Source organism: Syngnathus scovelli, chromosome 6, assembly GCF_024217435.2.
Source record: "Syngnathus scovelli strain Florida chromosome 6, RoL_Ssco_1.2, whole genome shotgun sequence".
In the NCBI taxonomy this organism is placed as follows: Eukaryota; Metazoa; Chordata; class Actinopteri; order Syngnathiformes; family Syngnathidae; genus Syngnathus; species Syngnathus scovelli.
Genome location: NC_090852.1, coordinates 14531068 through 14546960, shown reverse-complemented (window position 1 = coordinate 14546960; position 15893 = coordinate 14531068). Strand labels below are relative to the sequence as shown.

The following is a 15893-nucleotide window of genomic DNA, read 5'->3' as shown; positions in this document are numbered from 1 at the left end:
AGGCGTACATACACAATAGTTTCTCTTTTTTTTATCGATAGATCACTCAAGTATCTAAACAGTTACTGCACTTTTGTTTTTTGACAGAGGTTGGAGAGCGAGAGTGATGCCACCATAAGCTGTCTGGACTTAATTCTTAAGTGGTTCACTCTGCGCTTTTTTGACACCAATACTACAGTCCTCATGAAGGTGCTGGAGTATTTGAAGATGCTTTTTGCCATGCTCGATAGGGAAAACTATCATCTCACTGAGTATGAGGCAAACTCCTTTGTCCCCTACCTTCTACTCAAGGTCAGCGCGCACGCTGCACTTGGCTCGGCAAGCCTTTTTAAACCGTCAATGATAGTTTAAGTCTTGGCTCCTCTTTCTTTTTCTCAGGTTGGAGAGTCGAAGGATGTAGTTCGCAAAGATGTCCGTGCAATACTGACCATGCTATGTAAGGTTTACCCTGCCTCAAAGATCTTTCCTTTCCTCATGGATGGTACCAAGTCCAAAAACTCCAAACAAAGAGCTGGTGAGTCCCGATGATCAACACGCTAACTGTCATTGCAGTATTGACATTTTATGGCTCGCTGTGAGTGTAAGCCTACTTACAATGTGTCTTTGGATTTATGTCTTAAGAATGTCTAGAGGAGTTGGGATGTTTGATAGAAGGCTATGGAATGAATGTATGCCAACCTACTCCAGCCAAGTGTCTGAAAGAGATCGCAGTTCATATTGGTGATAGAGACACTTCTGTCCGAAATGCTGCTCTAAACACGGTCGTGGCCGTCTACAACGTCTGTGGAGACCAAGTCTATAAACTAATTGGAAATGTAAGTTTGAGGATTACAATCTCTGTAGTCGCTAAGTTGATTTAAAACTCAACTCCACAATTGACCATGGACTTCCATCACTTCCAGTTGTCGGAGAAAGACATGAGCATGTTAGAAGAGAGGATCAAACGTTCATCAGCGAAGAGGACAGCTGCTGCTCCAGCCAAGCAGAGTGTAAATGAGCGGTCTCCAAAAGATCACGCAGCTAACCCCAATGGCACTTTAATTCGCAAGTCTGCACAGGAAGACCCCAATAAACTCAAGTAGGTAACCAAAGTGAACAGTTGCACCGGTAAAAGGAGGTAAATGGAAATGTTTGCAAAGACACATTCATGATCATATATTGCGGGCATCTGGCGGAATCCTTCCAAAATCTTCAGGAGACCCCAAAAATAGCATGTTAGTTGAACCGTTCAAGCCCTCTGAGCAGTGTTTTCGAAGGCAGTGAATGTTGCGTTCCCGTCCGGGTTCGTTCAGGGCCATAAATGTTAACCGGTCGCCAGATGCTCGCCTGTTGGCAAACATTTGTGACCTTTATTGAACCCTGGCAAACTCTGACGTGAATGCAGACAGTTGAGGTGGTTCGCCCCTTAGTGGGATAGGGGCTTCACATTGCGTCACTAATAATAAAAGGAAAATAATATTAAAAAAATTTGATTTTTCCCCCTAAAACAATAGGATATGGAACCAGTATGAATAGATGAGTTGTGTGTAATTGGAAATGTGCACTATTTAAGCTGTTGAGACATTTTTTTTTCAAAATGCTTGCTCACTCAAAATGCTTAATTGTAAAATGGCGGTCAGAGCATTTTAGGATCTTCAGGTTATATTCCTGAAATGTATTTTCATTGAAAGCAAGCCACTGTAACATACTTCCGTATATGCACAATAAACGGTGCGCTTTTAGAAAAAAAAGATGTCAATGTTTCATTTCGAATATATTCTGATGCTTACATCAGAGTAGGCATGTCCATTCAGAGGAGAGCGCCTCTCTAGGACCAAAGTTTTGTACCCCCGTTTTACATAGATCCAATTGACAACAAACATTAAATGCAAATGTACTTAAGTTTAAACAGAACAGGCATCAGGCGGAATCCTTCCAGTTGCATATCACCAAGGGATCTCGTTACCACACTTTGGCAATCACTGCACTAATCCATCTCATCTCAGAATACATATAATGTAGATTAAATGTCTCTTTTATTATTTCACCCTTCCTCCTCTGCTCATTCCTGCATGATGTTGGGTTGCTCTGAACAGGATGTATAATCATTATTAAACCTACTACTTGATGTGGAGAAATTAATTTGAAGCTTAAAACTAGAGTAAAAATCAGGGCCTAAACTTGACCCATTACTTATCACTTGTCTGTCTTACCAAGACAATTTCAAATGGTCCTATTGCTCAATGAAACACCCTGACGGGTGTCGTTGGTTAAGAGATTGAGAGATTTCACCCAAAGCCTTAAATTCAAACGTGTCTTTAGAAATTAGCGAGATTGAAAGTTGTGGTCTACTGTCTGATTAGACAAATGTTCTTTTGAAATGTTGGGTCAACTTTGTAAACTCCTTCGTCTCAGGAGGGTAAAATTAATTGAATGAATGAAAGGAGGGGATACAAATTCCATATGTTCCTAGTGACATTCTTGTAGAAGTTATGGCCCACTACAATTCTTTTTTTCATATATGGCACTTAGTTGATAGGATGATACAGTGAAAACAAACATTGTGTGTCTTTTGGCTGGAAGGTGGACCTGCTGCCTGCATGTCTCTTAACTATATGTGTTTTTCCTGTGATTTCCTCTTTTCTGTATTCTGCTTGCCTTCCTTTCCGGAGCAGAATTATGTATCGCACTTATAGGATGTGAGTACTTCTTCCTCCTCCTCCTCCACCTCTTGTGTCTATCCTTTGATAAGAATGTAAAACATCATTTTATCATCTTAATGCAACTGGACACCATCTTTTGGATTTGCCCCATGATGTCGTGCCAATGTCACTTTGGAGTTCCTTTTAGCCGCGCTGTAACAAAAGGTTATCATTTTAGTTTCAAATCAAAGTTCATTTTGGCTATTGGTGCTTAAACATGTAACGTTAGTTTTTGTTGAACTTGAGGCAAGTCGAAGATAAAATATGTGATGCTTCTTATGATGAGGTTGATACCTAAATTATGTGTAACTGGAGAGGCTTAGCTGTTTTTATGATGACAAAACATGTTTAACTTGTTGGTCTGCTGAGCATATAGGAAGGTTTTTGTCAAAGTAAAGTAGTACTTTTGGGTGTTTGCTAGTTGAGGATTAACAATGGGTGAAGTTGACAAAAGGAATTCGGTACCTAGGCTCATTTTTAAACATACGTACCATTCTATACCTGAAACAAATTTTGCTGATTTTTTTTTTTTCCCCCCTCCTCTGGAATTTAAAATTAAATTTAAAACTAAACTTCTGCTAAAGCTTTGACAGTTTCTTTGTTGATAATACTTGAATTGCTCTTTATTTGCACAATGGCAGTTAGGAAGTGACTTTTGCTCAATTCAAATCACAACTCAAAACACACTTGTTCAAAACTGCCGACGCAACCTATCATTTTATGTTTTTTCAATATATTTTTCTCATTCCAATTCTTATTCTTTTATAAACACAATCTAACATTGTACGGATCTATTTTTATTCTAATATAGATGCTGTGTTTTTGCTCTATTCTTACCTGCTGGCACCACCCAAAAGCGACCAAATCCGTTTGTGAATCCGGAGTGTTTTTGAAGGCAGCAAATGTTGCATTCTCGTTCAAGGTTGGGAATGTTCGCCAGACATTTGCCTTGTACTTCTTGTCGAAGGCCTAAATACTTGGGCAATATTTGCGACCTCTACCAAACCCTGATGATCTCTGACATTGCAGTCGTTCTGACCTCAGTCAAGTCGAGCACCAAAATCCAAAAGCGCACACCAAAAATGTTTTCAGTACTTTTGAGTACCAGCACACCGCTTCAGTGCACACATGTTTACAAGTCATCTTTGGCAGTGTTCATCCCAATTGATTCTGTGATTGCCTTCCACGGGGGTCCTTTTAAATCGATTTATAAAAAGTCCTGAGCAATCAACTCAATGAATAAAATCAAATGATCGTCCTGCCTTATTGATAAGAACCACCACTGACATGATACACTGTTCTCTCCCCCAGCCAAGCCCGTCAAAATGCCCAGCACAGTGAGTCCTCCCACGTGCCCTTCCCCAAAGTGTTCCAACTGGACTTGGACATGATTGAGCAGGACCAGATCAGGGTAAATGAGCTGCCAGACCTTGTCCAGCACAAGCTAGATGAGCTTCTGGAACCCATTGTGATACCCAAGCCCAAGTATGTCTAATTAGTTTGCACAAGATATATCGAGAACAGATCTTGGACATGGAACTTGATGTTCATTTGAATGCTGTTGTGTTTTGTCTCACAAGGATGCGTAGCATTTCACCACACTTGGATGACCTTCACAACAGCACTGCGTCCACTATAAACTTTGTGATCTCTCAGGTGGCCAGTGGAGACATTAACACCAGCATACAGGCACTTGCACAGGTAAGGATCACTGCTTAGCCCTTTACGGTCTTCGTTATTTTGACAGCTATGGGCTGCTGATTTCATTTTTTTGGATACCAATGCTGACAAGTGGGTTTCTCCTTACAGATTGATGAAGTATTGTGGCAGGAGAACAAGGCAGAGGTCATGTCTGGACACATTGACCAGTTTCTCATTGCCACCATCATGCAGCTTCGGCTCATCTATAATACCCACATGGCAGATGACAGATTGGACAAGAAGGTTATTTTTAAACTATATAGCTGCATCCTTGGCAACATGCTGTCTGTAAGTATCTTCCACATCTAGATTTTATTGGGAAACCCTGAGGTGGATACACCGGATGCATTAATGGTCGCCATATTCTTTTCCTCAGTTATTCTCGTTGGAGTCTTTGGCGAGAGAGGCATCCATGGGTGTGTTAAAGGACCTGATGCACGGCCTGATAACGTTGTTGCTAGACAACAGAGTGGAGGTCTCTGAGGAGGGGCAGCAGGTCATTAGATCTGTAAATCTACTCGTAATCAAAGTGCTGGAGAAGTCTGACCAGACCAACATGATTAGGTACATAAATGACTCCTAGGTGTTAACAGACTCAACTTTAACCTCATTGAGAGTTTATATTTTTTTTCCAATACCAAGGGGGACAAAACAAAACCATCCATCCATCCATCCATCCATCCATCCATCCATCCATCCATCCATCCATCCATCCATCCATCCATCCATCCATCCATCCATCCATCCATCCATCCATCCATCCATCCATCCATCCATCCATCCATCCATCCATCCATCCATCCATCCATCCATCCATCCATCCATCCATCCATCCATCCATCCATCCATCCATCCATCCATCCATCCATCCATCCATCCATCCATCCATCCATCCATCCATCCATCCATCCATCCATCCATCCATCCATCCATCCATCCATCCATCCATCCATCCAACTGCTTTATCCTCTTGTAAAAAAGCCAGCTTAGATGGACTCATTGGACCCAAACAAAACTTTGGTCCACAAACCACAACCCCTATGTGAATTTTTTTTCTTTAAATGGCATTTTGTCAACCTGTTGACTCTCGACAGTGCCCTCCTGGTGATGCTTCAAGACACTTTGGTTTCAACAGCTGGGTCTCCTACGTTCTCTGACCTGGTTTTGAAGGCAAGTCCCTTAGCTAAGCAGCAAAACCGGAAGTGTAGATGAACTGAAACAGAAATCAAGGCTAATGTGAAAATGTTTACTCAGTGTCTGTGGAGGCTGATCCGGCATCTTCCGGAGACCATCAACAGCATCAACCTCGATCGGATTTTATTCGATGTGCACAACATCATGAAGGTTTTCCCCAAAGAGAAACTGAAGCAGCTCAAGACTGATGTTCCACACAGAACCCTGAAGACTCTACTACACACACTTTGCAAGCTTACTGGGGCTAAGGTAACCAGAGTTCACGTACTGTAGCTGGCAATGTTTTGTTTTTCTTCTTCTAGACTCCTTTGCCATTGAAAATCTTAAATATGGTTGTTTGAAGTTTTTTTTTTTTTTGCCTTTGCTTGATTGTTGATCGTAACTGTTTCATTATTTTCTTTTTTGTTATCATCCTAGGAGGGTTTTGTTTTTGTCAATGTAGTTACTCAACTTTTTCTTAATTGACAGATCCTGGACCACCTTTCGATGATTGAGAATCGAAATGAGTCTGAATTAGAGGCCTATTTGAGGCGTGTTGTCAAACAACCGGGGATTCTGTTTGGTATCAAGAGTGATCGAGGCAATGAGAAGGGTAGTCTGATCACAGTGAGTAACACACTTATTGCAAATACCGTATTTTTCGGACTAAAAGTCGCTCGGAGTGTGTTGGATTTTGTCAAATAAATTTACCCGAAAATGCGACTTAAACTCCGGTGCGACTTATATATGTTTTTTTTCCTCTTTATTGTGCATTTTATGGCTGATGCGACTTGTACTCCGGAGCGACTTTTAGTCCCAAAATTACGGGAATCTGTTGGGAAACAAAAACCTCAATATTACCGGTTTGATGTTGTATTTTTTAAAATGTAAATTTTACAAAATCTTTGACTTTCAAGTTTGATATTGAAAGTTTTGTTCCCAGGAGGATGGGATGCCGAAAGCAAAAGCCCGTGACGATCTGAGTGAAATCTTCAAGAAGATCGGCTCCAGGGAGAATACTAAAGAGGTCAGTTTGATCATCGTGGCTTACTTTTAAACTTTATACTGCAAAATATTCATGTATTTGAGGCTTATTAGCAACATGTCTTTAAATACTGCACCTGAATTTCCCCAGGGTTTGACAGAGCTGTACGAGTACAAACAGAAGTGTTCCGACGTGGACCTTGAGCCCTTCCTCAAAACCACAAGCCCATTCTTCCAGAGTTATGTGGAGCGAGGGCTTCGGATGATCGAGTCGGAGCGAGAGGGCAAACCTCGCATTCAAAACCCAGCAGGTAAGAACATAGACAAAAAGTGTTCTTGAACTTTGTTGACCGATAGCCATTTTGAGTAATGTGTGATTATGCAGTGATTGGACAGCATGGTACTGACAACAGTAATGAGGAAGATCTAAAGCCAGCCGCCTACTACGAGCGACTCAAGATCCTACGTCAGAGACAAGGCCTGGAAAACACCAGGGTGAGTTTTTCAAAATTTCACTTTGGCAATACCGCCCTTGACCACTAGAGGGCTGCAGACTACCGGTTGACAATCACTGCTGTAAATCATCAGTCTTATTAACCCCCATGGTACGCCACCCTGCAATTTAGCCTTTTGACTCCAATACGAGCCTTTGCACGTGTTGCAGAGCATCAGTGGGGGTGACGATGAGCCGCAACAGCGAGCCCCATTGTCCTGTCTGCTGTCATCGAAGCCTTCGGTGGCTTCCTCCACCGACATGCTCCACAGCAAGCTGTCGCAGCTCAAAGAGTCCCGCGAGCTCTGTCAGCAGGAACACAACGCTCAGCCCCGCTCTCCGTCCAACGCACACACCCGCTCGGCCTCGCCAGCGGCGAACCTAGGCGACTTGAAGAAACGTCTGGAGCGTATAAAGAACAATCGGGAGTAGGAACTAGACCAAGATTGTGATTTCTCTTTTGACCCACCTTTGTTATTTGCAAACGTGAAGCCCGCCTCACTCGTCCCCTTGTTCTTTCGCCATTTAAGAGGCCGTGCGCCACTGAATACATTAACAATGGCAATGAGAATAATTTAGAATTGAGATTTTACTGTTAGTAATGTACCGTAAACAGTTTCATCCCTAGCGTGGACACTGTGAGTCCTTGTAAATACTGTTTGTATGTACTAATGTAATGTCCTTGTTTAATGCCAAGACATTTTCTTTGGAACACGAGTCCAGAGCTAACGGCGTCAGGAAAAGCGCTTCAGACCAATTCTTAGTTCTTCATCCCACTGAAGCAAATTCTTGCTGCGCAGGGTTGAGAGCATGCCATTACATTCATGATTGTTTTTATTTTGGTCACGTAAATAAAGTTTACATTGCCTAACATGCTCCTTAATTACATTTTTCCCCCCAAGGATTTTTTTCCTTACAAATATTTGTATTTATCATTTTTCTTCTCCAACTTGCAGTACTTGGTGTTTCGGTATGCGATACTGTAATTTAAAAATACAATACGTACATCCACACTGCATACATATGATCTGTGCAAGTCTGAAGTGACAATTCCTTAAGACTTTTGTCCAAACCTTTGCCGCGGAAGGCTGCATACAGAAAAATAGGACAAAGGACCAGTTTGACATTTATTTATTTTTACTTTAATTTTTTGAACATGGTGAAGTCAATCCAACTAGCAATTTCCGTGTTTTCCGCACCATAAGGCACTTCGGGTTAAGTTCATATTAATACTTTGTTATACACTCTTTGTTGGCAATGACAGAGGTCAAACGTTTTCAGTAAGTCTTCGAGGAGGTCTGCATGGAGGAATGGGCCAAAATACCAGCAACGGTGAGTGAAAACCTTGGGAAGACTTACAGAAAACCTTTGACCTCTATCATTGCCAATGAAGAGTGTATAACAAAGTATTAATATGAACTTTTGTTACTGACCAAACACCTATTTTCCACCATGATTCGCAAATAAATTCCTTAAAAGTCAGACAAGGTGATTTTCCGGATTTTTTTTTTTCCTTTTGTCTCTCATAGTTGAAGTGTACCTATAATGAAAATTACAGGCATCTCTCATCTTGTAAGTGGGAGAACTTGCACATTTGGTGGCTGACTAAATACATATTTGCTCCACCGTATCTATTTAAAATAGACAGGATATAACGTGTTCATGATTCACAGGTAGGGGTTTCCTCCGGCCACTAGAGGTCACTAAGGAGTTAGTGACGGATTACTGTCTCCCGATGCTGTCACCCTCTCTTGACCCTCTCCGGGATTTGTTTTCGTTATTCCACAGTTATGTGCAGTTTGCATCAGGTACTGACTTTACTCCTGTCATCACTCATTTCATTATTAGTTTGATGGTTGTTGGTTCATTCTTCAGCAAAATTATTAGATTTATTGAGCTATTCTTTCATTGGGCAGCAAACCATTGTTCAAGTCAAGTAAAAAGTCATGAACTTTCATCCATTGATTTTTAACACCTCATCAATTGTGTGTAAAAATAGAAGTGGCATCTTCATATATATATATATATATATATATATAATATATATATATATATATAAAATGGCTATTATTTTGAATGTATGTATTTTACATTTTATTTGAAATGGTTCAGGGTGTACCGGCCTACTGCATGAAGACTGCTGGGATAGGCAGTGGCACACCTGCAATCATTGTGTGGTCATCCATCCATCCATCCATCCATCCATCCATCCATCCATCCATCCATCCATCCATCCATCCATCCATCCATCCATCCATCCATCCATCCATCCATCCATCCATCCATCCATCCATCCATCCATCCATCCATCCATCCATCCATCCATCCATCCATCCATCCATCCATCCATCCATCCATCCATCCATCCATCCATCCATCCATCCATCCATCCATCCATCCATCCATCCATCCATCCATCCATCCATCCATCCATCCATCCATCCATCCATCCATCCATCCATCCATCCATCCATTTTCCGTACCACTTGTCCTCATGGGGGTCACAGGCGTGCTGGACCCTATGCCTATCCCAGCAGTCATCAGGCAGTAGGCAGGGGACACCCTGAACCCGCTCCCTCTGAACTGTGAGGCAAACGTGTGTCCCACCATGCTGCCCTTTATGTGGATAAGCGGTTTGGAAAATAAATGAATGAATAGTCCTTAATTCAATGACAGAAGTTAAAAATTGTATATGTTGTCTATCAAATTTTGTCCATACAAACACTCCAGTAAGCATCAGAACAAAACAATGTGTTGACCTCCAACATGGCAGTTACGGGCATGTCCATATATGCCCGCAATATAGATGTGTGACGTCAAGGCAAAACTATCTGTAAACCTCAGTTTGAATGAATATTTTTGGCATATTGATGAGCAATTGGGAATTTACTGGAAAGTTTTCTGTGCTGACAAAAATTTTTTGTAATTTATGACATAGATTTATTGGACTTTTTCAAGATTTATTTACGAAAATAAAGGAAACAAATATAGTCCGCTGAATCAATTGTATCTTTCGTAGTTAAAAAAAAAATAGGCTATCCTACAGATAGTCTATCTAAATTGGCTCCATATATTTTTTTACAGTGTGTACACAATATGTTGAACTAAATATAAAAAGTCAAATAAAACACTATACACAAATAGAGATTAGACGCTGATAGAATACAGTCAATTCACAACGTCACCAGACGTTCTTGTGGCTTTGCTCCTAACTGACACTGTAAGGCAACTGTCGTGCAAAGAATGAGTCTTTTTTGATCATTTTCTTACGAAACTGTGATTTCTTCACTTTCTGACTCTGATGGTTTACTGCACTCTGACGGAGAGGAGCGATGTTGGTGGTAGTGATGATGATGAAGAGGATGGGGAAGATGTGACTCCTGGCTCTGTCCTTGGCTGCTAGCTGCAGTCCTCTCAAGCCCACCGTGGCAGTAGACGCTGCCCACATCCGTGAGGTCTGGGTTGGGGTTAGTTTTGGTGGGCAGGGTCTGCTGACGGCAACCTCCTGTCGACAGCAGCTCTCTTTCTTTTGAGTTCCTCCATTTCATCCTCCGGTTCTGAAACCAGATCTTTACCTATGAGAACAAACAAAAATCCTGTTTGTCTTATTGTATGAGATGGATATAACATCTGGTCGGTTGGGTGAAAAATGGATGACCTTTGACCGTTAACTACTGAATGCCAACCCATTAGGCTAGGCTGTTCTTATGTTGTCTCTGGTTTGTGTTGAAGAAAATAACCTCTATAGCTCACCCATGGTTGCTGTGTTCAACGGTTTACACTTACAGTGTTTTTTCCGTACTGCAGTGACTAAAACGTAAATCTGCATGTAAAGAAGTTCAAGCGTGTGCATATTTTGTACAGAAGAAATGTTCATGTCAACCAAAGTACTTCTATATATATGTACCTGTGAGTCTTTGAGTCCCAGTTTACTAGCCAACTTCTTCCTGTCGGGCTTGCTGATATACTTTTGCTTCTGGAAAGTTCTTTCCAGGGCCTTTCTCTGAAGATCTGAGAAGACGGCTCGTCGCAGCATGCCCCTTCTTGGCTTCCCTCTGGGGACCAGAGGCCATGTAAAGGTTCCTGGGACAGGAACCACAGAGGAGGAGGAAGCTGAAGTGACAAAATGTAAAACAGAATTTAAGGTAAACACATTTATAATACAGTTGTTTGTATATAATGGACTTGGTATCAGTTCCTGGTGTGGTATGAGTACCACTTGTGGTGGGTGGGCCAAAGAATCACCCAATTAAAAAAAAAAAAAAAAAACATGAATTACAATAAAACATTGAAATGAAGCTTGTAGCCATGCATAGTACAGTCAGTTGAAACTTTTTTTTTTTTTTAAATCCACTACTTAACTTTCAGGTACGGTAATGCAGTTTTCTTTATCCTTATGAACTGGTTGTTTTTAAACGTACACTTAAAATGTTTATGATCAAAACATTCTAATTAAATCATGACTTAAATAGCCCCTATATTTAAGCACAGTGGCTGGCTGTACTTAGTGAGGGCCACTGCTCTAAAGGTTACATTTTAGTCTCATTAACATACAGTAAATACAACCATTTATTTTGCTCCTGCTCATATAACTCAAGTAAAAGAGAGTAAATGACTTTACAGAGTGAACGTTTTCTGTTGTCTCTTGGCTGCTTTTGCGATTGGTAGAGTAGCGCTCTTGCTGTCAGTAGTCGGAGCAAGTCAGGACTTTCATCGTCTTGACTCTGCCTCAAATAGAATTGTCCTCCCTGAAATGTGATGTTTAAAAGTCCAATTTGTCAAGTGGTGCAAACAGAGCCAATGCTAATGAGACCGGCTCTCCAAAGCTCAGCTCACACTACCTCTAATGAAGCATGAAGAAGGATTGTATAGGCTGCAAACGCATAGAGAAAGCTGATTGTGTTTCAAAGAATTGCACGGAGAAGGCTGTCGACATGCCAGTATATTACAGGCCCATTAAAGGCAGGTCAGTATAATGTGCTACTGTTAAACGCCTTGAGCTGCTGGGCTCTTAGAGATGTTGCCAGTTATGTACTTGCCTTCATGACCTAATGCAGATGTCAAAAGCTTCATGTCCCTGCAAAGTCATCCAGTATTTTTTTTTCCATTTAATTTTGAGGTGACGTGAGGATATGCACAGAGATGCTTAATTGTCTGTACACACAGCATAGAATTATTAGTGTGACACATACTGTAGCTCTAGAATAAAATCTACAAAGTATATGTGTGTGTGTGGGTGGGTGGGTGTCGTGGCTCCTATTGGTCACGGTACAGGGAGTTTTGTGAGGAGGCAGAAGAGCTTGGTGGGAAAACGACAGCGCGTGAAGAGGCACTGAGTTCCCGAGCTGGGAAGATACCCGCCTCACATTTAAACCATGACAAACGGCACTTATATATATGGAGCGTGACAAACTAGACTAATTTGTAGATAACAACAACTGGTGCTAATGTCAGCAGTCAGATTGTCTCCTAAATAGGTCTTCAAATTGGCGGAGCTGGTTTCGTGCTGTCCGTGGTATTCCCATGCTAAAAGGCTGACAATGTCTTGAAAATGAAAACTCGGAATTGGCAGTATTTTAAATGTGTGACTTTTTTTTTTTTAGTTTCTCAAACTATGAGGTGTAACTTAAAAAATTCAAAGAGAATTGGATATGCAATTTATTGTCCAAAACGTTCCTATAGTTTCATTTTACTAAGTAACCTGCACACATGAATCAATTCCAAGTTTACAATCATACTCAACAGATACTGTTAGAGCAATGTTAATAGAAATATGTTTATCTAAAATGTAATTTCTTGGCTGCTTGTATGAATTTGTAGAGCTGATAGAACTCCTACCTGTGAAATATGAAGCTCTGATGAAAGGAGATGAAAGAAGACTTGCATCCAAGAATGGTAGCGGGAAAGATTTTGTCTGCAAACTATGGACTGGAGGAGAAGAACAACCTGGAAAAGAAAATTAAAGGTGTGTCACAGTTATGCTGTCACATTTGTTTCCCTCTGAGGGTCAGTTATGATTGTGACGCAACATAAATACACTACTCATCATACATCTGTAATTACATTATCCCCTAAATTCAATTATCATTATTCCCCAAAAAATCTGCATATGTGTTTGTTGATATAATTTTAATAAAACTCATTTGAAGATGCTCCATAGTTTTTGTAGGTAATGTGGCAGACTATAAAAAATATAAGTGATCATGATACAGTATTAATTGATATTATTGGTAGGACCTGTGACTAAATATTCATAGATCTTAATGAAACGGAATTATGTATTTTTATTCAAATGTCACATGGTCTAGAAGTCCAATTAGTTTGATATCATAAATACATAATTTTATGAATACACATATTTATATTAGTACTAAAAAAATACTGCACTCCAAGCACGATCTAATTTCCAACAATATAATGAGTTTCTTACCACTCCTGGTTGATGGTGCCAGTATGGCACTGACGCCGAATTTAAGACAATTCGAGGCCGGACATGCGGACTGTGTGGCGCCACCCCCGCTGTGGTTCGGCTGCCCGGAGCACTGAAACACTGAGCGGGCAGTGCTCGGTCCCAACGCCCGGTGCGAGACGCCCTGCTCTGGGCTCAGCGAGAGGACTTCCCCGGGGTTTGCAACCGAGAATGTCCGCTGTATGTAGCTGTACGCCGGTTGGCTGATTCGAAGGAGATCTTCCACCCTGTAGCCTGAGGGCGGTGACCGGGGAAGATGGCAGGTCAGAGCGGCCGGGGGACGCAACAGGTCCGAGTAGAGAGGATGTGGCAAGGCGCTGCACGGAAACATCATGGCTGGGCCCTGCAGGCAAAAAGTTTGTTCTTGGGTGGTGATTAGTTGCAACTTTTATAGAAGCGATGTTGGCTGGCAAGTTCACCGCCCAGCCCATCATCTGAATGGATAAGCCTTCGAGAAGGTCCATTACCGGGGATTGGTCAACGCGTCTCTGCTCCTGGCCTGATTGGACTTGGACTCTTTTTTTTTTTTTTCTTCCTTTTTTTTTTTTCTGCGCCTATCTCATGCAAACTTTTGGAGTTAGTGCGGGGGACGGGGGAGTTGTATATGAGATGGGTCATTATAGAAATGGAAATACAATTATCTTGATGATGTCATTTCTGCTGAGTTATATATCTCACAATTAAACAAAATGTTTCACTCATTGAAGTCTTGTTGTAGCTGTTGTATTTGATGAGTAAATTGGTGAAGAGGGAGAGATACGAGAGAAAAAAAATATTGCAAAGTACCGCTACAGTTTGATTTAGGACAACTATAATTTGCACGCGTGCAGTGACGTGCAGTGATTATTTCAATTCTGGAATGAGTCACATAGATAGATCAAGTCGATTTAAATATCATTTTTCAAGAGTATGTTATTATCAACATGTTTGAGTTGAAAGAGGTGATAGGTGGACAAAAGCGCTTTTTTAAAGAGCTCATGTGGGACAAGAGCCCATGAGTCCCAGGGGGCACGTGACAAGATGCGTGACTAATGTTATTTCACTCCGTCGATCATCCTTATAAATTTCATCATTTAACAAACAGGAAATCTCAATCAGTGTAAATTCTTATTTGGTGATTTTGACTGATGTTTTTAATCTTCATGCCCCCACAAAATTAATTAGCGCTTATCTTTATATCCAAATGACCAAAACATCTGGACTACAATGGTCGATATTAGGTTTATTTTAATTCATGGTTTTGAACTACGCAGTAACTTATGTTCACTAAACATGTATGATTAATTATGAAAAACAACCCAAAAGAATATAAAAAAAAGTGAATAATGTACTGTATAAAACCATGGTTTAGAGATTACTGGTGTAACCCTAATGAACATGCATTTTTAAAATGTGTACATATTTCTTCACCAATAGCTCAAGCAATATTGTAGGTTATTTCCAATCCCACAGTTGCTGTTATTTATTTATTTATTTATTTATTTATTTATTTATTTATTTATTTATTTATTTATTTATTTATTTATCTATTTATCTATCATGAAATATGCTGTATAAATAAAATTGTATTGTGTTAAATTGCGCTGTATATAATTTCAGTTGATTAGAGAGATGTTAATTTTACTGGTATTTCTTTAAATCATACAAAAACAAAATCTTCATAGTTTAAAATGAATTATTTGGCTAATATTAAAATTTGAGAAACACTCATAGCAAGAAACACAACTAACAAACAGTGATCATGTGCATTATGAAACGGAGTAGATTTAAAAAATATATTTTGAATACTATAATTAAAGTCCATGATGGAAGTAGCTCATAGAAGAATAAATAGAACCCAATGATAAGCAGAATAGCAACGTTGCACTATGATATACAATAACCTTGACATAGGTATATTACTTTATACATTTTGGACATGAACAAAAACATGTCGTATAAGTTCTGCACATTACTCATTATGAGGGCATTATGATGAAAGGATCCACTTTTCAACTAAAGGAGGCAATCATTAAGTGTGCAGCTGATTCGCTGAGCACCTGACCTGCTGGGAAATGCGACACTTTAACCAAAACTTCTTTCAAAGGGAAAGAACCAGAAATTATTATGTTCAAAGCATTTTATTCCTTCACAAAATCCCTCTTTTGTATTGAAGTAGAGCAGATGGTTCTCTGGGAGGGAAAGTGGACATCAGCAGAACTAATTTCTCCTCCTGGGTCGAAAAACAGAACAGCCTGCACTGAGATTCTTAACAAACGTAACAGCTGTTAGTGAATTAAACACCAGTCAAGATTCATTTTAAAGCTCTTTGCCTGGAGAAGTCCTCCAACATCAACCCTCCCCTATAACTGCCTCGTTTGATAACACATGCAAAGAAGGTCACACAAGTGAG

At 40.4% G+C, this 15893-nt stretch overlaps 1 protein-coding gene and 1 pseudogene across 4 annotated transcripts in view; one reads left to right on the top strand and one right to left on the bottom strand.

The window, feature by feature from the left end:
• The window catches only part of ckap5 (cytoskeleton associated protein 5), a 94505-nt gene that overhangs the window by 15323 nt on the left and 63289 nt on the right, over positions 1-15893 (top strand). For 2 of the 4 annotated variants that reach the window (XM_049722657.1, XM_049722654.1), the window contains 16 exons: positions 88-291; positions 379-514; positions 622-815; positions 903-1078; positions 2655-2678; positions 3993-4166; positions 4262-4382; positions 4491-4670; positions 4759-4946; positions 5477-5552; positions 5637-5825; positions 6045-6182; positions 6499-6582; positions 6691-6850; positions 6925-7034; positions 7204-7903. In XM_049722657.1, the coding sequence (XP_049578614.1) occupies positions 88-291; positions 379-514; positions 622-815; positions 903-1078; positions 2655-2678; positions 3993-4166; positions 4262-4382; positions 4491-4670; positions 4759-4946; positions 5477-5552; positions 5637-5825; positions 6045-6182; positions 6499-6582; positions 6691-6850; positions 6925-7034; positions 7204-7464 (2415 nt within the window). In that variant the 3' untranslated portion in view covers positions 7465-7903. Of the gene's footprint in view, positions 1-87; positions 292-378; positions 515-621; positions 816-902; positions 1079-2654; positions 2679-3992; positions 4167-4261; positions 4383-4490; positions 4671-4758; positions 4947-5476; positions 5553-5636; positions 5826-6044; positions 6183-6498; positions 6583-6690; positions 6851-6924; positions 7035-7203; positions 7904-15893 lie in introns of those variants that run through there. The other 2 variants (XM_049722656.1, XM_068650994.1) reach the window with 2 other exon arrangements.
• Positions 9487-13965, bottom strand: LOC125971007 (homeobox protein DBX1-B-like; annotated as a pseudogene).